Consider the following 23,487-nt stretch of genomic DNA (forward strand, 5'->3'; position numbering starts at 1 on the left):
TAATTGGCACTACTACGCTAGTGTCCAAAGAGATACACTGATTTAACTCAGCAGGGGGATCTGGCCTCTCATATTCTAGTGTCTGAGAGAGACCTTTTTTAAAATAACTCTATTTCAAGGAAGAAATACATTTCCTATGTCCCAAGAGCATAAGAAGAGGACAACTCTCCTCCAGATTTCAGAGCAACATCAACTCCCCGTGAGTGAAGTGTGAACATTGCATTTCCAAAGCAGGATCCACACCTCTGGTCTCTCTCCAGCCAGAGTTAGCAGTCAGCACTCTAGTGGAGTGTTTTGCACAGAGATAGGGTCCTTATTTTTTTCAAAAGAGCACAGAAAGCCTGGCAAGGTCCTTCACCAAACGCAGCAAAAGGATCAGCTGGAGTCCTCTGCCTCAGTCCCTTGAATTCAGGAGCATGTTGCAGCCTGGACTGGGGAAGCAGCATAAATAACAAACTGGGGAGAAGCAGTAGCAGCTCCCAGGGTTTCCTACTTATCTCCTCCCTCCCTTGTGCATGTGCATGCACACACAACACACGAAGATCTCCGGAGGGACCTCTGCAAGGTGCAGAGAGATGGGTGTGAGTGAGGGGTGTTGGTGTGGACCTCTTGTTTCCCACTGCTGGGTGACCTTTGACATCCAGGATGCTCAGCTTCTCTTTTACCACAAGGCAATGAAGGAGGCATTTATACCAGCCAAGGTGAAGGCTGTTCTCAGCTTACAGTCCCTTACTAATACAGAGGAGCTGGTGGCAAAAGTGGCCTGTTGGGAGCAGCTAACAGCCTGGGGTGGCATTGGTTCAGTCAGGGTGCTTGTAGTTCACAGTCTTGTTAAAGTAACCTCTGGAAGCGGAGTGAGGGAGTGTGGTGATGGCTAATGGTTGTGCCGCCTCCACAAGCAGGACCAGATCCTCCCTCCCCATAAAGCCAGGGGAGAGTGTGCCCCCTCGCATGCTGTGGCACCCAGGGGGTGCTGAGGAACATGGGGGGTGACCTGCCCCACTGTCACTTGAGGGACAAGGAGGTGCTTTACTGAGCCTTGCAGCCTAGAGGCTTAGTGCAAGATGGCCTGGGATTTACTCTCAGGGGAAGTGCATGGGTTAGTCAGCTAGGGGCTTATCAGGGGAGGTGATGAAGTGAGCATGACAAAAGGGGAAAATAGGGGTGAAGAGGAAGGCTTGGTTTGCCCTTCTCTCAGACCTAGCCAAGCAGGTAGTCTTCACCGAGGTGGGACAGAATGGCTGTTTTATCTCACCTTTTTGGCCTCTAACCTCTGCCACAGTAATGATGGGATACATGGGCTTGGGCTGCTGAAAGAAAGATAATTTATTTGGTACAATACAATATATCAGGAACTGGCATTGCATCTGAGTCTCCATAACAAAGTAGCATCACTTTTTGGGATGCCACCTGATAAATCCCATGTGATTCTGCTTCTAGGAGAACTATTAAAAAGCATCTGCCTCTGGGGTTGCTCACAGAGATGATACAAGACAGTGGTCAGGATCTGACCCCTGGCAGCAACAGCCCTTTTGTTCAGACAGAGGAGGAGTGGCAGGAGCTCCTGGTTCTGCTGGGGCTGGAGGTGGGCTCCTCTGCTCAGAAATGTGGCTGTGAGGGCTCAGTATTCAAAAATGAAAGCTGAGGCAATCAATAAAATGGGCTAGAAACCACCAGTTACCTTAGTTCTTAATAATTAACTGGAAGTCCTTTGATGACCTTAGTACCTGAGTGCGGAATTTGGAATCTGACCTTTACTACATCTAGATAAACAGTGTGGCCGACCTGGCAGCTCTCTGAAAGCGCCTCTCCACTCTTAGCAGCTCACTTCTTGGAGGCTCTCACGCTTCATGCTGCAGTCAGGAGGTTGGGGGAGTCCAGCATGATTCTTCTTACTGTGCTGTTCCTTTGCATCATTTCCACCTACTCGGCCTCTGTTAAAGGTAGGTCTGTACCGGGCTTGGGTCAGCTTTTGGCTCAGCAAAGGCATAACCAGTGTGTGTATACTGATCTGTTTTGCATCAAAAATTATCATCTTCAGTTGTCCGTCACTGAGTAATGCAAAATGCATTTAGTAATTCCAAAGGCTTAAGTCCTTGTAGCATTCATATCATCAGAGGGGATGGAGGAGACAGTGTTTTCAGGTGCACAGGGCCAGTGGTGTGAGCCAGGAGACTGGGGATCTTGACCTTGCTTAGTCAGGACATGCTGTGGGGCACAGACTTGAAATGACTATTCACATGCTCAGAAGTTAAACACACAGAAGTGCTCTGGTGGAGCAGAGCCAGGAAGTGCTCAGGGCTGTCCAGGTTTCAGCTTCTGAGCAGTTGACTCAGCTACCACTGAAGTCAGTAACAAGCATCCCATTACTTTAATGGGGAGCTTACTCTGCAATAAGTCATGAAAACCTGGATGTCTGCATGAGCCCCGGGGCAGGGCTTTACTCAGGTGTCCTGACAAAGGTCAAGGGTATGAAATCTGGATACTGCCCACTCCAGCAGTGCCAGTGTAGGAAGCAAGGAAAGGTGTCTTTAGTAGTGGCCCTTCATGTAGAACCGGACATTAAATTTAGAGGAGCAGCAACCTTAAAACATGAGCCGACACCTAGTTTTTAGTTTAATGAGTATGTCCTCACCATGATGAGGAGAAGGGGGGGGGCACACCATCCTAGGTTAGACTGTTAAAAAGGTTATAGAGGTGCTCTCATGGGTGCCTCCTCCTGCTCCCTGCAGGGGATCCAGGACACTGTATCTGTGTAAGCACAGAGCAGCAACCTTCCTCCCTACCTGCGTACTCCATTAGGCAGGAGTTATAAAGCAGAGAAGTTTGCAGGCAGTTCCTCTACCTTTAAGTGTATTTCACTAGTCTGCTAAGTAAAATTTATGGCTAGATACTAACGTGCCACATTTCTGGTGTCTGCTCTTCCCAGCTTCTCCTTAATATCAATTAAGCAGACCTCTTTCTGATGTGAAGTAGTATTTGCTTGCCATGTTGCATCCCCAGGGTACCGAGCAAGCATTTTCTCATTAATTAGTCCTCTCTTCAGCTCTACCAGGTCTCATCGCTCTCTTGTACAGAGAGCTAAATTACTGGCCCAAAGGCCGCTTAGTGCTTCAGTGACAAAGCGGGGATTAGCATGAGTGTTTTACCTTTCCACCAGGCCATGCTGCCTTTTGGAAATATTGAGAGTATTCTTTTCTTTTAAGTCAGCTAGATCAGCACTTGTGAAAGTTTCCTACTGCAGTTCCACTTGAAAAATGTTTTCAAAGAAGCGGATGGGGTTTGCTTTATAAAGCTATCCGGTATCAGAAACAGTGGCAAATATAATTTATGAAGGTAGAGCCAGCAAGTAGTTAGAGACACACATGCTGTGCATGCCATATGTATTAATAAAAGGCACAGGACTTGACAGCTGTCTCTACTCATGCAGTGTAACCTTCTGTATTATACAGTATCATGATTTAATTATAGACTTGGCATGTTACCCTTAATGACAGACACTTAACATTACTAGTCAAACTATGCGTTATGCACTCCACCTTGAAAGCAGGCACTTCAGACCCCAAGAGAGCATGGCCGATTGCAGTCTTTATGTCCAGCTCTCCTCCCTTCTCAGTCAGTGGGACATTTGCCATCAGCTGAAAAAAGGCAACGGCTGTAGAGGCAGCAAGGATCCCAGCAAATGCAAAGGAAAGAGCTTCTAAAGGTAGCGGGGTGGTTTAAGAGAAGTTGCTAACAGAAAGGTGTCAGAATATTCCTTTTTAAATAGTACCAGTGTTTTCTTCATGAAAGATGGCATGAAAATTTAGTTATGCTGTTTTGAATACTGGTTCTGGGCAGTGATACTGTGTCTCTGTTCCTCGGCCACCAATATCCCCCTTGCCTCTCAAACTGACCACACTATCCAATTGTCTCTCTTGGCTTCCCAATTTCCACTGGGGTAAGTGCTAACTCCTTGGGACTGCCTTCATTACTGCCTCATCCCTGTTGCTTCTCTTATCATGATCCACCACTGGTTCACCCTTTTCCATCAGTGACACCAATCTTGCAACTAAAGGCATCTTCTGCCTTGGCTCCTGGAGCATTTTCCACATATGAAATAGAGAAAGCTTTCAGAACCTAATATCCGTCTAGCTCCCAGAAATACTATGCAATTATTCATCTCTTCCATGACACTCGCAAGAAGCTGCTGTGTCATTTGCTCATCTGTTTCCTTCAGGAGGCAGCAGTCTGTCTGTATGTAGGGACGAGCAAATGCTAAAACAGAGGAAGAGGGAGGGAGCTCTTGCAAAAGGAAAAAAAGGTCTATGGGTTGAGCTGTGGAAAGGAAGAGGATAGGTGAAAGGTGCTTTTAACTGAAAAGAAAGAGGGAGCAAAACCACAAACATCCGCCTTAACTAATAAGACATGTCTCTCAGCATCCAGATCATTTTTCTTGGACGTGCTTTTCCCCCACCTTTTATCTGTGTCGCCTTCTGTGTTTAGAAAGCACCTAGTGGGTGCTTTCTGAGCTGAGATTCATAAAATCTCAGCTGATACTAAATCATTAGCACCGCTGTTCCTGCTGCAAATGAAGGACATTTCGAACCGAGAAGCAACCAGCCCTGAGGTACTGCAAGGAGCCAGGGGTGTCCCTGAAAGGCGCAGCCATCTCTGGGCAGGCACTGCGCACCCTCTGCTCTCAAGGGCAATATAGCTAATAGGAGTGAGGGGAGTTGGGGAACTGGCTAGGAAATTCACAGTAAACCTGAAGGAATCATTGTACATGTCTTGGTGACTTTGGTTTGAAGCAGACACACAACACATGCAAAACCAAGAGAGCCCTGTGCCTCCCACAGCTTTGAGCTCTTACATGAAAACAGGCTGCTCCCAAACTTGCTTGGATTACCAAACTTGCTGCACCACATCTCCAGCTGGCCTAAACCATAATCAGTTTAGTTCTGTGTAGGATTGCCAGTTTACGCAACTTGCAGACCACACTTGGTGGGGTCGCCATTTTCCTCAGGGAAAGGTTCTTTGAAGCTGACCTTAACCTACTGCTATGATATCTGAGTGAACAGGAGAAGGAAGTGAGGAAAACCTTTAAAACAGGGTTTTTTTCGACTCTTTGAGCACTGCAGAATATATCCCTACAGCCGTATTGGAACTATGCTGCGCACCTACCTAACTGGGATTTAAAATCTGAGAGTGAAATAAGAAAATACTTTGGTTTTCCTTTTTACCAATGCAGTGATTTGAAATCTATTTAGCAGAGACAAATAAAACACTGAGGGACATGACATTAATCAAGATAGGCTGTTGATTCTCTGCAAGGGACTTTGAACACACTGATTACATTACAGGACACTTAAGAATTTGTCTGAGATCTTTTGATATATTTTTGTTCCTTTTCTTTCTTTTCCCCTGCACTGTCATAAGACTGAGATGCATCTCCCTGAGGACAGCACTTTGCTTTTCTTAGGTTAACTCTGTTGTGAAGTTTTTGTTTCTGCTCTGCACCTCCTGAACTCCATGAAGGAATTCCCAATGGATTCAGTGGTGCTGCATTCAGGTCTGAGAGGCTAGTGCTGTGCTGCATACAGATAGCACTTAAGGTCACTGTATGGGTATTTACTTTGCAGATTTAACAGCACTTTGTGCACAGCCAGCTTCTCCTCCCTTCCCTTCCCTATACAAACTGACTTCATCAGTTTTTCTTGTCTGGAAGAGACCTTTGTAGCCATTCGCACCAGAGGAGGGAAGCCCTTGAAAGCCGTGAAAAAGGACACTATGTATACCCTTCGTGACAAAATATTTAAAGGGTATTCAAGAAGAAATTGATTTTCCTTAGCCACAGATTTTAGGGGCACAGTCTTACTTGTTGTGCCTGAGTCTGGTTAGAGAGTTGTGACGCTGGTGCCACGCATTCCCCACATGGCTCTGCATGAGAGAAGAGAACGAGAAGATAGGAAAGGACGTGGTAATGAGTAGTTTTATAAGGAAAAATAAAAGTCATTTGTATACTACAGATTTCATTTACACTAACATGAATGCAACTGAATCCCTAGGGAACAGCCTGTCTTAGTTGTTAATGCAGGTGGAAATGGCAAGATAAGTTGGGCATGCAAGTTGCATTTATGCTAGAATTTGGCTTTTATATCCCTTAAATACATGAATTAACAGATTAAATCAGTGCATTTCAAATTGCTAAGCACACAATTTGCATGATTAATTACAGTATTTTGAGTTGCAAATAATTTTGGATTAATTTCTAATGCTAAGATATCCGAAGTAAAGAGTTTTACTTCCTTTTATTTAAGTGTAGAGCTAGAAAAAAGGTTTTTATGGACATTCTTATCTTAAATATTTGAGATTAGTGTCAACTTAATCACAAACCCCCCCATCTGCTCCAGTGGTCAGCCTCTGTAATCAAGGGTATCAGGATCAGCCCCATAAATCTTTTGTTGGCAATTAGTTTTTTGATTTTTCTAGAGGTGTTTTTTAGAGAAAAATGACAGACTATGTGAGTTAGTCAATTCTAAAACACTTTGTTTTTGCTTTCTAAACAGGGCACACTACTGGACCAAGTTTAAATAATGACAAGCTATACAAATTTGCTTACTCAGCTGAAGTTTATGTTGATCAGGTGAAAGCATCACTGCAGAAAAGTGCAGGCTACCGGCTTTCTTCTGGTGTGGATGTCAACCTCTTATGGAGAAGTCCTGACAATGATGACGACCAGTTAATCAAAATTACGGTAATTAATGCCATCAGTCAACTTAAAACATGACCAATCTTTTCTGCATTTATCTAACCGCTAATCTAAAATTGAAGAACTTGTTTTCAGAAGATGAGCTAAAACTTTTATTCTTCTCTAGTCTCATCAACTAAAACCAGCTTCCCTGGTAAGCTGATTCCTATAGAATAAGACTTCACAAGAATATATCTAACATCATAAGCCAGAACTTCAGAATATCTCCTATATTTTGAAATTGCTTCATACAAGTTCTATAGCTTCAAACAACTGGTGTGCAACCTACCTGAGGGGCAGTAGGTTGCCTGAAGTCCTCAATTCTAGCTCCAAATCATGACATTTGCTAAATGGGCTTGGTACTTAGCTTTATGGTGAGTTTTTCTGCCACTTATCTCCCCAGTGGTGAGTGCTGGTTTCTTTTGAAAACATAGACATAGTAATCATGGAATATAAATGATCAGAACCAAAAATAAAGAAATAAAAAACATGTGTTATGTGATTTAGCCTGTCCAGCCTACCCCAGGCCAATGCTAGATTGCTGTCTACATGAATTTTCTCTGCTTTTACTTTGCTAGATAAGCGATGTTCAAGTTGAAACTGTGAATGAACGTCCAGCTGCTAAAAACATCTTCAAAGGCAAAAACACAGAGAAGATCATCGGGAAAGAATATCTGGAAGCTTTACAGAGGCCCATAGTTCTTGAGCTAGTCCGGGGAAAAGTAAGATGCTATCTTTTAAAATTCAGTCCCTGACGAAACCTGAGAGAAATCTTTTCTTACAGGCTTGGAGAATTTACCAACTCGCCATCCTCTCAGTGTTCTTAATATGCCATCATGCTCTATCTTTCTATATGAAATACAGTAGTTTAGAACAGACTGTAACTTACCTATACAAGAAGCCCTTCCATCCCAAGGTTCTTGTGCGTGGAGAACACCATACAATACAGAACTACACAGCAGATTGACTATAAATATATGGGCACACATGTAGATATATGCACAATTCCTGTGTAAGATTTGTGCTGTTGACTTCAGTGAGGCCAGGATTTTATCCAAGGTCTGAAGGCAGAAAAGGAGATACAGTTTGTCATGAGGGAGATTACACCGAGCCTGCGAGGAACAGTGTTAATCACTTTAAACCCTTAGCAAATACTTTAGCATGACTGCTTTTCCCACCTCTCTGGTTTGCTTATTTACTTCAGTGTCACCTACAGTTTCAGTGGTCCCAAGTTAATGAGCTTGATACTGAAACAGCCTTTCATGTTGTTCCTCTACTGGGAGCTGTCTCCAAAAATCAGAAGAGTAGGGACAGTGAGCAGGTGTGTCTTGGTATGTGCCTGGGTTTTATAGCTTGCCCTGAGACAACAATGAAGCACTGTCCCACCGCAGGAGCACCCATGTCCAAATATAGCTCTCAGCGTCCCAGTCTTGCTCAGGAAGGAATCAAGTAAATTCATCTCCCCCTTTTTTTCCCTGAGGAGTTGCTGACTTGTCCCCTTGTGCTCAGCCTACTGCTCTGGCCAGGGAGCGGCAAGGCTTGAGCCATGGCTGCTCCTGCCTCCTCTCCACGCTTCTTCACCCTCTAACAAGAGCTTGTGGCTGGGAGCATTAGACCAAGAGCCTTGCTCTCCCCTCTGCAGCCTGAGCAAGTGGGCAGGTGGGACGTGGGCAGAGGGACAGTGAGAAAGGAGGAAGGTTGAAGGTCACACTCCCTTTTCTCTTCTGCAGAGTGGAGTGAGGGCTGTGATACCCTATCCCGGCAGGATCTTTACCCTCTGCTGTAAATAGGCACTGGGCACATACCCTGGCCACCAGCTCAGCCTACTGAATTGCAGCTGCTATCAGACCTGCTCAGTAACTTTCAGACTCAGCCTTGTCATCAGTTTTACACAACATAAAAAGAAACAGGACAGCACTGGCTCCCAGCTGTACACATCCCTAAATGAGGACAGAGGTATCAGAAGAACACAGTCAAAATACATCTGTTCCCAGTACATTAAGCAGTTCACATGCTAAGATTGAGACGCAGTATTAAAAACTTGGGCTTTTTCTCAGGTAATAGGAACTGGACACTCCTTTCATGATTTCTCTGTGGTGTGATACTTTCATCCCTGGCACAGTGATTTCACTTTCCAGGGTTGCCTCAAGATAACGTGCTGATTGTACTTACAGTTCCTGAAAAAAGTGCACTTTTAAAGCACCTTGAATGCAAAGTGGAGGTGCAAAGGTTATGATGTGTTTGACACGTCATTTAAGTAATTCTAACTGATTTACCTGTGATTCATTCCGGGTTTTTGTAATCTGTGATCAAAGTACAACAGCTATTATGTGCATGTGGGGAGGGATTATCTGAGGATTATGCAGAAAAATGAGTGACTCTTGAATTCATGTAGTTTCCCATTTCTCTTCTATATTCTCTCTAATTAACAGGCAGGAAAGTTGCTCGCTGCACTGAAAGAGTATTTAGGTACAGCTAAGGGTTGAAACATGTTTGTAGTGTTATTGGCAGGCCCTGCAGACCCCGGAGTTTGCTTAAATAAGGACAACAGGTTCAAATTCAGTTTCCCACTCAGAAGAAAATAAAGGGAGTTTTTCTAAAGGGGATTCTCACTATTCCTTTCTCACTTAACCAGATATGTTATATAATTGTTTTTTATTCCTGCAGGTCAAAACCTTCTACTCATATCAAAATGAACCTGGTTTTACTCAAAACATTAAGAGAGGTCTGGCTAGCCTTTTCCAGCTACAGCTGCACTCTGGTGCTGCCCGTGAGGTACGGTGTTCTACTGGCAAGATAATCATCATCAGAGAAACAGGCAGAGCCTGGTCTGCCCTCAGAGGTAGACCTGTGGCTCCCACTGACTTCAGAAGGAATGAAGTGTGACAGAAATCAGCCCTTTGATCACATTTGAGGTTGGGAATGCAAAGACAGCCTTCTGAATATTTGGTGACACAAGTCAAGTTGCTGCAACTAACATAAAGAATTGGTGAAATCCATCTGATTTAAAATGCTCTTACCAGTTTAGCAGAATTTGGTAATATACCAGTTTAAACCAGGCTACTATAAAGGAGATTATACTGATGTTTAAAGTTGGTTGATTCCTAAACTCAATTCAATGGATTAGGCCATTTTAAATCAGACCATCCACACAGTTAGCAGTGGTTTAGCTGCATCCTTTTAACCTGTGCTACACTGTGAAATTTTCACATCTGTCCACATGAGCAAAGCTGGAATTTAACTCATATTCATAAGTATAGTGCCAGCGCCAGGTGTTTCCTAACTTTTTTGTTTAAACAAACATTGTTACTTTCCTTCATAGCGATCTAATGAAAAACTCCCCTGCCTATCCAAAGCAGATAGTTAGAAACACTGATACCTTCAAAACTGGTAAAGAAACCTAAGCAGTGAAGCACCTCATGTAAAATATTCCAACATCTTTGGAAGGTGTTCCAGGGTCCCAAAGATAAATTCAAGCAATTGTCTTAATCTAACTCTTTTTTTTTACAAGGTGGACATATCTGGCAAATGCAATACTACTTACCATGTGCGGCAAGATCAAGTGACTAAAATAAAAGACCTGGACTCCTGTGAAATAGAAAAACAAGGATTTACCAGCCACAACCGGGTATGATTTCTTTAACAAAATAAAATCTGTTCTGCCTATTTAAAGATATATCCTTAATACCTGTTACTTGTTTTCTCAAAAGTCCTTGCATTACAGAAAGCAAATTCTACATGTACATTTTGTAGTATTACTAGTAGAAATTTCATATGTAGTATCCATGGGGAGAACAGGGAATAGATTCTCCTCTTGTGCAAACCACTTTGGCTCAGCTGACATTAAGTGCAACACACCAATTCTCCTTATATTTTAATCTCCTCTGTAATATATTTTAGTTTCTATGCAGATTTACATCACTTTTATCCTGGCTGTACTGAATTTTTAATCACTGTGAGGCTTGTTTTTCTTTGGAGGAAAACACTATACACAGTCAAAGTCACAGTGACAATTGTAACCTTTTTCCCAGCTGCTAAGTCAGAGCATGTAGTGTACATAATACATGCTGGGCAAGACGCTGACTCCTGAATGGAACCCTGGAAGGTCAAAGGCTTCCCTAAGGCACAGGTGTAGTGTAGGAGATGTGCTGTAGAGGCAACTGAAGCCCTTAGTGTTTCCTCACCACTAGTAAATGCCTTTCTAAGTGGTTACTGGTGAGTGCTGGCTGGACACGTGCTGAAGGCACTGAGATTCTCCACATCAGAAACTGACCTTTCTCAGCTCAGAGAAGTACAAAGATAGCACACGCTCTGTTAATAAACCACCTTAACACTATGACCGAGTTCCCAGTTTTCACACTTGCCATAAAGGCTTCATCTGGTTTACAAACAGATCAAGCAAGATAGCTGGCTTTCTTCCTAGTTGTGAACATGACAATTTTATTAGAAAACATTCCCCTGGAAAAGCCTCTCATCTTATTTAAAGTGTATTTTTAACTAAATGTAGTATGGGGCATTTTCTCAGTTACAGCCTGTTCATAACTTCGTCCCATCCTCCCCCCTCTATTTTTTCTGGTATGAATTAAATTTGAAACACATGGTGCAGAAGCGAGTGACTTCTTGTTACAGAAGGAATTCTTGAGAACCTGGAAGATCCTGGTTTGTAGGCTTAGCCTGAGATGTTGTCAACCCACATACACCTTCCTCATTTGGCTCTATTTCATTATGAGATTTGCCCCGATGTGGAACTGTGACCTCTTCTCCTATTCTGTTGTTTATTGATCAGCCCTTTTTGTGGTTTATTTTTTAATCGTTTTCAGATTTTAGATGTCACTACAAAAGCCACATCTGCCACAATTTATGTGCTGGAAGACAGTTTCATTAAATCCATTAAGGCAGAAGAAAATTATGTTTCACTTCTGAATTCCAGACGAAAAACAAGTGCGAAAATAATTTCAAAGTAAGTTGGGCAATTTGACTGTCATTGATAGTAGCAGGACTAGCGGTTCAAGTCAGGTTATATGTGTATGTCTTATAGCATCAAGATCTAAGGCTCTGAAGTCTCAAGGTAAGGATTTATGGTTTCTCTGATATCTGTATGGTACCTAGTCCAACTTTGATTAAGGGCTTTACCATACTGCAAATAATAAATAATGACATTCATAAGAAATTAAATGGAAACTGCTGGAATTGGCCAAAACATTTTAAGCAACACATTACTTCTGTAGGTGCTCCATTTCAATGTCCTCTCATTTCTTAAGAAATACTTTAAATGGGTCTCCATTTCTAGTATGTGAAAGTTCAGAAATATAGAAAACAAAATCTGCTGCACAGAAACAGTGAAACCTAGATCTGTGTTAGACTCCAGTCTCCAGAACACTGAAAGTTTGGAGATACTCATACAAAATAAATGATCCAGGCATCTTCTTAGATTTGTGATATTAAAAAAATGTACATTCAAAATCTCAATTTCCAGATCTTCTTATGAACAAATATATGAAACATTTCAGAATGCGAATGGTTACTGAAGGCTGTTTGTCAGGTGCTATAAATCCATACTTTAGAAAGTCTATTATTTAGGCATTTTATGGCACATACCTCTCAGTAATTCTGCTGGTATCAGATGCTGGTTACCTTAAAAAAGCCATAGACTTGCCATGTTATGAACATTTTAAAATGGGCTTCAGTAAGTCTGTGTTCTATATTTTTGGTCTGTGGAGGGTTTTTTGTTTCCTCTTGCTGTGATTTCTGCATTTCTGCTCTAATCGTTGAGCTCTAACGGTGTCTTCACTGTATGAATGTACAGGCAGAGACTGGAACTGAAGTCAGTACAAGCTGGCCCTGGACTGATCGCTGGGAAGCAAGTTGCCAGTATTATCAAGACCTTGGACTCCAGTTACGTTGCCATGCCACTAGTAGCAGAGCCAGTCAAATCCGAATGCAAAAAGTGTCCCTCAGTAAGTAAACACAGGCTTATTTGATGTCAGGTCAGTTAGCTGAGCAGGACAAGTGTGAAAGTAGTTTATGTCCGAGCAGCCCGCTTAGGAGAGGTCAAACATAACAATATAAAATAGGCCCTGGGGTGGGCAGCACAGCAGTGATGCGACAGTGCTCCACTACACAAGGGTGTTTTAAGATTTACCTCTAAATCCACCAACCTTTTTGCTCTCTTTCAAAGACTGAGCACAGTATTTCTCAAGGGCACTAGAAAAGACAACACTGTTTTGTTTTATCTCATCTTTGCCAACCTTGAGTTGACAGGAGATTATTTCCTCTGGGTAATGCAGTGGCAAATTACTTTTAAGACGTTTGGCCAGTGTTTATAAACAATTCTGTCATGGAGGAGCTGAACTGCTCCTAGAAATTAAAAGTAGGCTAAATGTTTTTTTGGTAATATATCTAGCCTCTTCTTGCTGTCTGACTCTGAAGGAAGTCTGTTATTTAAAAGGCTTTAGTATTGTTGGCAAGTGCAATACTGTTCTCATTTTTCCCCTGGGAAAAAAATTACCTTGGTTTTTTATATTTAAGACATCTAAAGACTAAGAACTTGGTACTGTAAATGCATCATCTTTTGTTTTACTGATGCTATTAATCATAAACTAAATATAAACTGCTACAGTGATTGTTAACAAACAGTTTTAATGCTATTACCATTGTGGAATGAATTTAGCAGGGAACAGGAACATTAATTTAAACGTTATTATTCTCTGTCAGTTTTTGATAAGCGAGGTAAGGTTTCTGTTTAGCACACCTAATTTTAATCTTCCACATATACTCCTTATGAGCACAAATACCTTTCTATATTGGAACTTGTGCTAGTTATTTGGATGTAGCATTGCACTGTAATAATTTATCTTGTCTAATGCTTGTTGAGCTGCAAAGAGCATAAAAAAATATGTTGGGGGAAATGAAACAGAAATGATGCTGCATGTGTGCTGGAGCAGTTCTGAGTGGGGAATATCAAGGGGTCTTAAACAGAGCAGGGACAGGTGCTTTTTCCCTGACTCTGCCCATTGGGGTTTGTGCTGACCAATTTGTCACTTGGAACCGAGTTTGTCATAATAGTTATAGAGGTAATTTCCAGACGAGGATAACAAGCATAGGGTATAATTCCAGAGCACTGCCTGGGGACTGAGCTATGTCATTATAAAGCTAATGGCACGATGAGAATGAAGTCTCACTGTATTTTACAGTAACTGCTATGAAAAGATGGGGTCTATAAACAGAACACTGTATCCAAAGCAGCAACATAACATTTGGTACTTATATATCATAGTATACAGTAATGCCATATTGACATGGTACACCCTACAGTTTTATGTTTTCAAAACCCTTTTTAAATCATACCAGGTCTTATCTCTATCTCTATGAATTTGGTGAAATAACCATTACTATCCCTGCCTCACAGATGGCAGCACTAGCTTCTGTGAGGTTATGACCAACACATTTAACTTTAGGCCTAGATTTCTGTGTTTGGACATCATTGAGCATGCCTTTTTCAGAAGAGCTTGTGGTTCTTACATTGATTTAATGCTCATGGTTCCTACAGGAATGAATGCTTGCCGCTTCTGAAATTGAGGTGCTTTTGTTCTGTCTTGTGCAGCCAACCTTTGTAGGCTGATAAAGCATCTGTCAGGCACTGACATTCAAAACCAACTCCTGCTCAGTTTGGGACCTCTTGGTTTTGCCTGAGTTTTCCTGGCGTGCCCACAAGAGCTCTGGTCTGACCTCTCTGTCAGAGGCAGAGAGATCCATGTCTGAGTTTGGCTGAGTTGCCATGTGGAAGTGCACGTGTCTGCGCCTAAAACCTTGGGGTATTCGATCCAAACTGCCTGACATTCACATTAGGAGAATGAGGCCCCTCACAAAAGTCAACCGTGAATGCTGTTTTTTAAAGTCATGGTCCCTGCAGGAGATGGCAGCTGCTCCTTGCAGCAATTGAATGGTTAGAGCACCCCTGCAAAGAGGAAGACTTGGTCTCCACTCTCTTTTGCTTGACGTGGCTCCAGCTGACATCTCCCACCTTGCTTGCCTCTAGGGTATTGGCTAAGCTGACTAAGAGCAGCCCACACAGCTGGGCTCTGCACAGGAGAAAATACAAGATTAATGAGGTTAGAGATTTTTTGCCAGGCTATGGTGCAACTTCAACAGAGGGAATAGAAAGTGCCCCATACGTTTCTCCAATTTCAGCTTATAATAGCCATACTGACCTTGGTGCTAAGCACTAATCACCAGTTGAGGTTAACAGACCCATCTGTGCCTCAGAACATGAGCTCCTCCCAGCTGGTCATTAATCCCCAGGAAATATCCTATGTCTCAATCATTGTTGCCTAATTATTGTTTGTTACAGTTGATGGAAGTTGCACTCTGAACTGCTCAATGACACCTCTATTTGCCGGCAGGTTCAAGTGTTATTGCCTAATACAAGATCCATGAAGAGGGGAAGTATTTTAGTAAAGGTCAAATCGGTGCTAGTGTTATTTCCCACTCAGGAAAACTGCAGTAAACACTGCTGTGAAGAACAGCTGAGTTTTCACCAAGGAATGTTCTTGATAATTGGAGATAACAGAGGCAAAGTCAAGTGAGAGAGGAAAGGTCAAAATACCTGCACCAGTTTCTTAAAGGAGTGTATCTGGAAGGACAGATATAGGTGCTTTGGTGCCATGTTGGCTTATTCGGGTCAAAAATGTGGTGTGTGGAATAAACACAGCAACAACATATGAAGAAGCTGATACCTGTTCTAATACCAACTTACCTATTATTTTGTACAATAACCACAAATCCCACCCCATCTTATGCAGGTTTATGAATAAGAAATGGAAATTATTTCTGGGACTTTTACTCCTGTTCCTCACAAACCACTTATAAAATTACCATCTTCTAAGAAAATATTATTAACTTGTGAACGGGGATTATGCATCTTCCACTTAAAAAATAAATTACTTAGGAGAAAATGAAAACAGAAGGCAAACACTGCATTCACCAGAAAGCACAGTAAATTTGCAAGAGAGAGAATTCATCTCATTCTGGTTACAGTCTAAATAATGATGTTTTACTCCAAAATAGATTGCATTTAAGGCAACACACATTATTAGGAAGATACTGAAGTGTTGGAAGAGAGACAGCTATAGAAAGGTTTCAGAGATATTTGTGCTGGGATATCATTAATTAATACTTAGCTAAAGAATCAGCTATCTATTGGATTTCAGCTAATTTGAGCAATAACTGACCCACATACCTGCATTTAGTAAGTCTGAGTTTGAGAACTGAAACCATGATCTGAAAGATTTGACATAATGTGGATTATTTTACAGCTTTCTGAACACTGGAAGAGTATCAGAGAACATTTGTATCCTGAAAAACTTTCCAAAGCTGAAGCAGCAAGAAGCTTTTTGTCCTTCATTCAGAACATCAGAAAAGCTACGAAAGAGGAGATACTGCAGATTATTAGAAGTGAAAATAAAGAACTTCTGTAAGTCATCATGAACATGCTTTCAAAAGGTTTAAGTTACTTAAACCTGCAGAAGGGCGAATTGCATGCAAACAGATTCAGTTCTGCTGGTGTTGTCCTACCAATGCAAAACCAGTGTTCAGTACTATCTACAGGAAAAGGATTTTTTTTTTTTTGGTAAAGCTGTGTTTGGTTTTGTAATATAATATATTTGTAGCATACTGTTCAACCACCAAGGTTGTATCTACAATGCAAGGCAAACATGCTTTGTAGCTTCCCCAAAGATTCTCATCCCAATTACTTGTATTGAGACACTTGTTCTTGACTTGCCCGTTTTCCTTCAAATTGAAATACAGCAAAGAAAGGGATGGGCCATCCCTGGATATTGTCCTAATATTAGAGTTTGGGCATGAACAGCGTGTCCACATAGAGTTGGGAGCTGGAAAGCATTTCTGAGTCCCACCACACAGACAGGATCTTTCAAATGAATTATAGCAGTTGTTAACAATAGAGATAAACCTGAGAGTAACTCAGGTAGTGTGGAAGCCTGTTCTCTAGTTGCCATTGTGTATGTAGAAATAAAACACTTTTTTCCATTTACAACCTTGACCTGTAAACTTTAAGACACTCTGGATAGTTCTCATTTTTTAATACTTTTTGATCCTCTATTTGCGTAAATTCAAATATTATTTCTCATGCATATCAATAATTTCTGGAGTTCACCTACCATTTTGAGGCAGAAGAATTCTGGAACACAGTTTTTTCCAGCAAGAGTAAAAAATTCTGTCTCTTACCTGCAATAAAGAGATCTTTCGGCTTCCTTCTTTCTATATGCCACAAAGTCTTTTCAGTATTTTCTAGCTCATTACAATGATATGTTAATTTCCACTCCTTTGTAGTCCACAGGTAGTTGATGCTGTAACCTCCGCTCAGACCCCAGCATCACTGGAGGCCATACTGGAGTTTCTTGACTTTAAGGATGCAAGCACTTCTGCCCTGCAGGAACGATTCCTTTATGCCTGTGGATTTGCTTCGCACCCCAGTGAAACGCTCCTGAAATCTTTAACTGTAAGTCAAAGGAAAAACAAATACAGTGGAGTTAACACTCTTGAGTCTTATCCCTGTCAAAGGAGAAGAGAAGAAGAAATGACTGTTGCTGTTTCCAGTTTTCCTTTCTTTATCCCTTCCAGGGATATCTTTAAGTGTGCCAGTAGCATATAGCCTGGAAACAACAAAAATTCATAGGTCCAGACTGAAAGTCTATTTACTTTGCAAAATGTTAGCAATATCTGCTACCTGGAAAACAAACATCAGTAATGTAAGGATTTTTGATTGTTGCCTTATCAAAGTCCTGTAACCATTTAATACCGCTTTTATTTTAAACATAGCTTCACAATGAATCTGCTATTTGAGAGACAGACTGTAACTCAAGGGGAAAATGGCAGTCAGTTATTGTATGTAATGATAGAGCAGTGCTCTGCTTAGCCTGAGCCCGGGCCGTTATGGTCATCACTACCTTTGCATTGCACTGATGTTCACAGGAAATGTGGGAGGGTATTCAGCCCACTACAGACTGTGGTTCATCATATTTAGACAGAGAGACTAACAGCATTGCTTTTGCATAACAGGATAAGTTCAAGGGTGATATTGCGAATGAAGAAATCAGAGAAACTCTTGTCATTGTCATGGGAGCACTCATCAGAAAGCTGTGTGACAGAGAAGGCTGCAAGCTTCCAGTGAGTATCTGTTGTTCCCTGCTGGCCAAATTTTGGTCTGCAACACACGTGAATGATCCCTGCTGGTGTTACTGGGGGAGGATGAGAGACACTGGGAGCATGTTGCCCTGTGTTTTAAAATAAGCACATAAACTCCTATGTTTGACAGAGAGAGGAATTTTTTTAAAAAATAATGACATCTACTTTGTCAGCATTAGGCTTTAATCTGGTGTCTTCCCATTTCTGTGGATTTCTTCCAGTTTGCCCTTGTTTGACAGGACTTTTCCTCACTGCCTAGTCTGTCAGCAGAAGCAGTACTTTTGCTTACTTGTCCAAAAGCTTTGCATGTCCTCAGAGAAGCACTGGTGAACTCAGGATCTATTTAATATCTGCAATCACCTTAGGTTATTTCAGCTCTGTAGAGAGAATTCATTGGTTCAAGTACTCAACTCTGCCCAAACATGCATGGAACAACCCAGGAGGAAGGCTGTCACCTTGACCATGGTGACAGAATAGGTGCTGGTGATAGAGGATGAGGAGGATCAGCCAAGGCACTGCAGCCTGCTGGACCTGTGCTGTTCAGGATTGCAGCACACTGCTGAAAAGACACAGAGTACCTCAATGGCCCTTAGGAATCCTTTATTCCTTCCCCTGTTAATTGTCAAGCACTCTTATAACATTATGTTATGAAGCACTAAAGAACACTTCCCTTGTCTTTGTTTGTGGGGACGTGTTGGCCCACAATAAGACCTGTGACCCTGAATCAGGGCAGGAGCAGCTAGCAAATGATAAATCTATGGACCAGGTGTGACTGTAGCTGTAGCCACTTTGGTTATGCTTGAAGGAAGCCATCAACATACAGTTTACAAATGACACCTTTGCTAACCCAGTGCAATGATGCTTTGAAAAAACTCTGCTAGAACCCAGCCCTGCCCTCCTACTTCAGCAAGGGAAAAAGGTAGGCTTATGATCACCATTTAAACATGCTGTTGATTTTCTTTAGGCTGTTGTGGAAGCCAAAAGGCTGATTCTAAGTCGACTGGAGAAGGCTAAGAAAGATGACAATGTGAGGATGTACCTGCTGGCACTGAAGAATGCACTCCTTCCTGAAGCAATTCCACTGCTTCTGAAGTACACCGAGTCAGAAGAAGGGCCCAACAGCAATGTTGCTGCCACTGCCTTACAGAGATATGATCCTTCTTTTCTCACCAAGGAGGTAAGAAAATATACTGCCCAAGAAAAGAAGTGCAAGAGACTGTATTAAACATGAAGTATAAATTAACAGAGTTCATTTGTCAGTCCCACCCTTTTTAAAGATGCCCCATGGATGGTTTTTCTACCTCCAGGAAATTATTATATGCACTTCAGTTCCAGCCAGAAAACTCTATACCTTCCTGCTTGCCAAATCCCAGCTCCCAGTCTGCCAGTGCTAGTCAGCCTTTGGCTCCAGAGTCACACACAGCCATTGAAGGTGGCAGGCAGTCTGCAAGGAAAACTGGGCTCCCTTCACAAGAGCACTGCCTTCTCTGTGATGTACAGGAGACGTTAGGAACACTTGAGCACCTGCGTAACCCCTGTTCTTCCTTGTGCTTTCACATAGCCAGGGAGAATGAATGAAGTAAGAGAAGGGTAAATAGCTGCATCTTACCTTGCAGCCTCCGAGAGTAAGAGAAGACATACAAAATAGCGGAACATGAGGTCCTGCCTCTGCTGCGTTACCCTGCATCCCATTTCATACCTGCTGCTGGCAGCTGTGACTGAGGTTGCTGCTCTGCAGTGAACATGCTGAAGGCTGTTCTGTCGGTGGGGGGTTACATGGCTCTCCATGGACTTACCTGTTAACAAAGATGTGTCACAACCTTCTCAGGGATGTGAGGCCACCACAGGCACTATCTAGAAAATTAAAATCGCAAGATTCTTGATTTTTATATTGTACATATTCCCTTAACAATCAAGGAAATCTCTCAGTCTTACCATGGCCACATTACTTCGATCTTAGTGCTCCTGCTTATTTAGAGCTCTGCTGTGAAAATCATTGCGAAAGGCTGTATTTGGACTGTGACTGAGAGAACATAACAGATGCCGCACTTGCCCATGCGGTCGCTGAGCTATACATGTCTCATACATTCCAAAAGGACCACGAAAAACAGGGTGCTGAAAATATATCCTTATATATTAGCCTTAGCAATGGAACTAGCTTAAGCTGATACTATAAAAGAGGTCCCAATCTATACTTTTCCCAGTCATCTGTGTGAGCACTGACTGAATAATCTGTTTCCTGAGCAGGTGAGGGAAACAATGAACAGGATATACCACCAGAATCATAAAGTCCACGAAAAGACAGTGCGAACCACTGCAGCTGCTATCATCTTAAACAGTAACCCATCCTACATGGAAGTGAAAAACATCCTGCTCTCCATTGGTGAACTGCCTCTGGAAATGAACAAGTACATGCTCTCCATGATCCAAGATATAATTAACTTTGAAATGCCTTCAAGGTACATTAAGTTCAGTATAAATAAATACAGCTTATCCTTACTTCTTTGCAGAAACACGAAGAACACACAGGTTCTCATTAATTACTGCCATAAAATTTAAGAATATAAAAGGATGCCTGATTTTTGTGTCACTTTCACGTATTGACATTTCAGAATAGATCTCTGCATTTCGATTACATTCATTTAATAGCTGTTCACATTTTCAGAGGTACAAATAAGAATTGGGCGTCTAACTTTTATTACTGTAAGAAATGTCATCTGTTGGTCTTAATTTTGTCAGTGGGGCCCTTGCTTTTATACGTTATGAACCAGAGAACCAGAAAAATTTTAAACATCACAGCACTAGAATGAAAATAAATCCAAATATGTCTTCTTCTCAACACTATTAATTTTCAAGCAAGACCTCTGCTTACCTTTCTACCTATGACCGCAGGGAGTAGCTGAAATTGGAAAAGAGACTCTGGGTTAGGGCAGATTTTTAGTGGGAAAATGTGAGAGTTTTGAAGACCCTTTTTCCTACTGGGAAATTCACCCTCTCTCAAATTTGATACTTCTACAGAACAGTAATACATTTCTTACCATAATATTTTTGTGTCTCTGTTTTTGTTTGCTTGTTTGTTTTGAAATACCATAGCAAAATAGTTCGGCAAGTTCTGAAGGACATGCGTGCTCATAACTATGATCGCTTCTCGAAGACAGGCTCTTCCTCTGCCTACTCTGGCTATATTACACGTATGTAACCATGAAACCGCCTTTTAACCCTGTTTGTATTCCCAAACATTTGATTAATCCACTAGTTTAGTCACAGGTACCTTCTTTCTTTTTTGATCAAGGTGGTCCTGATGTGTCAGCCACGTACAGCCTTGACATCCTCTATTCAGGCTCTGGCATTTTAAGGAGAAGTAACATGAACATCCATGTTTTTGACAGAAATGCTGAACTTCATGCCAGCCAGGTAACTGCCACACTGTACATAAAAACTAAGCCACTATGTGGCCCTCTTCTTATAGCTTCTAAATCAATTCAGCTAATGCTTAAAACCATAAAGGTTGCTGCACGGGGCAGAGAACAGGCCAATAACAGGGGAAAAAGAAACCCACAACAGCCAACAAGGCACATGTTTGCCCTAACCAAAAGACAGGTGTTTTGTTCTGTTTCATATGTCAAGTTCTGTCTCTGGTTAAAGCCTATACTGTTTATCTGATGTAATAAGTAAAAGCTTTGTGAGTCTGTAAAATCAAGTCCTGTGGTTTGTGTATAACATAGAATGGAAATACAAGGAGTAGATCAAACGGACAAATCAAAGAGATTTAAATGAGATGCCTCTGTTTTGGCCTTTTCTTAATGTTGGCAACCACCTTCAATATTAGAGTCCTCCAAAATTTCTGCAGGACAAAAATTATGCAGTGGAACATCTTTGGGTTTTCTTCCCAAATGTCTGTGGAAAATAGTCATATGAATAAAGGAAAATTTGTATGAAAGAAAAATAGGCTCGGGATTGTGAACTGCATGTGGGCAAATACTGCCTGCATCTAAAGAGAAAAAACATGCTGTGAGATTATTTTATTTTCCATTTTTCTAGCTGCTTTACTTAAGTTCCCACATTCTTTTTCATAAATTAGAGTTAGACTCTTAGACATTAAGAAAATATGTAGGGTTATTAACAGCCTGGTTCAGGCAGAGTTTTTTCATTGATTCTGTATCACTGTTGCTTCTTAGGTGGTGCTTGAAGCCCAAGGTCTAGAGTCCATAATAGCTGCAACTCCTGATGAAGGCGAAGAAAACCTGGACTCCTTTGCTGGCATGTCAGCCATTCTGTTTGATGTCCAACTCAGGCCAGTTACATTTTTCCAAGGGTACGGTGATTTAATGTCTAAAATGTTCTCAGCAACTGGAGACCTCATTAACGTGGTGAAAGGACTTATCCTCCTGACAGATTACTCACAGGTACTAATAGCGCACTCTTTGCTTCTTTTTCTGTCTTTTAAGCACAGATGCTGCCTCCCCCACACTTATTGTAGGACATCTTATTTTCCCTCTTTTCAATGCTGGTAAACCTGATCAATGCTACACAGGCTTCTCTTACTATGGGAGCAATAGAAAAGTCACAGGTATTAAACAATAGAATGAAATGACATGAAAAGCAATCCAGAACAAAGGTGAGAACACATATGATTCTAGAAAACAAAGTAACACTGAATATAAGCAAATCCAACTGAGTTTCCTGTAGAAAACTCGTACTGCTATCAGCTATCGCCTCCCCTCCTACAGTTTCTTGAAGTACAGTATTGTCCTACATGACCACCTAAATTTTCCTCTTCACGAGTTGTCCAGAGACCTTATGTCCAATTAGGCAATAACTGTCAGGTAGTGAATGAAGGAATCACTGGTACTCAAACTTTCCCAGAGAACTAACCTTCAAAGAACAATGCTAAGAGGTCCAAATCCCAAATGCTTATTGCTAGGCAAACCCAGGAATTAAAATGAGGATTACACAGTTTTTATGCAACTGTTGCCCCAAATGGTCTGTTAATTTAATGCTTAAATATAGGCTCATATACAAATATAACCGGCTACATAATCTATTATTGGAGGACTGAAAACCTAGACATCTCTCTGAAAGCGCAGGGCCAGCATTTGGTTTGATATTTTTGTTCTTCCCAAGCAGGGATCTCCTTAGAACTTTGGATTTAACAGCAGCACTCAGCACATGAAACATCTGCAGGCTTGAATTTTACTTTTTACTCTCCCCATTTAATTCTTGGCAAAAGAAAATGCCAAAAGCAAATGATGAGAAAATCCACTGTGTTCGAAATTACACAGAAACACCCCCTACACATGACAGCTGTCCCCATCCTGAACCCAGCTCAGCCCCTTTATAATGGTATTATAAGCCTAGAGGGCTTCCCATGTAGTGCACAAATTGGCAAACTGAAGCTCATTCCAACAATGCTTTACAGTTCACACACAGATTATGGGCAAAAACTTTACCATGACCTATTTAACAAACAGACTGCAGAGGTGAGAAAGATAATCATGTCTAGTCCTGAGCATATGAGTGTGGTGTTTACAGAACTAAATATTTCCAACTGC

The 23,487-nt window shown here is 41.6% G+C and overlaps 1 protein-coding gene across 1 annotated transcript in view; it reads left to right on the plus strand.

Annotated features, from left to right (window-relative positions):
* Window positions 1-1,768: 1,768 nt before the first annotated feature.
* MTTP (microsomal triglyceride transfer protein) overlaps window positions 1,769-23,487 on the plus strand; it is a 28,507-nt gene continuing 6,788 nt past the window's right edge. Inside the window, exons 1-15 of the mRNA XM_009511531.2 lie at window positions 1,769-1,943; window positions 6,549-6,736; window positions 7,309-7,452; window positions 9,398-9,505; window positions 10,242-10,358; window positions 11,551-11,690; window positions 12,537-12,687; window positions 16,045-16,202; window positions 17,081-17,249; window positions 17,810-17,917; window positions 18,900-19,112; window positions 20,183-20,394; window positions 21,029-21,126; window positions 21,228-21,349; window positions 22,114-22,341. Coding sequence (XP_009509826.1) covers window positions 1,883-1,943; window positions 6,549-6,736; window positions 7,309-7,452; window positions 9,398-9,505; window positions 10,242-10,358; window positions 11,551-11,690; window positions 12,537-12,687; window positions 16,045-16,202; window positions 17,081-17,249; window positions 17,810-17,917; window positions 18,900-19,112; window positions 20,183-20,394; window positions 21,029-21,126; window positions 21,228-21,349; window positions 22,114-22,341 — 2,217 coding nt within the window. The 5' untranslated portion in view covers window positions 1,769-1,882. The remainder of the gene's footprint in view (window positions 1,944-6,548; window positions 6,737-7,308; window positions 7,453-9,397; window positions 9,506-10,241; window positions 10,359-11,550; window positions 11,691-12,536; window positions 12,688-16,044; window positions 16,203-17,080; window positions 17,250-17,809; window positions 17,918-18,899; window positions 19,113-20,182; window positions 20,395-21,028; window positions 21,127-21,227; window positions 21,350-22,113; window positions 22,342-23,487) is intronic.

The sequence above is a fragment of the Phalacrocorax carbo genome, chromosome 4, assembly GCF_963921805.1.
Source record: "Phalacrocorax carbo chromosome 4, bPhaCar2.1, whole genome shotgun sequence".
Taxonomy (NCBI): Eukaryota; Metazoa; Chordata; class Aves; order Suliformes; family Phalacrocoracidae; genus Phalacrocorax; species Phalacrocorax carbo.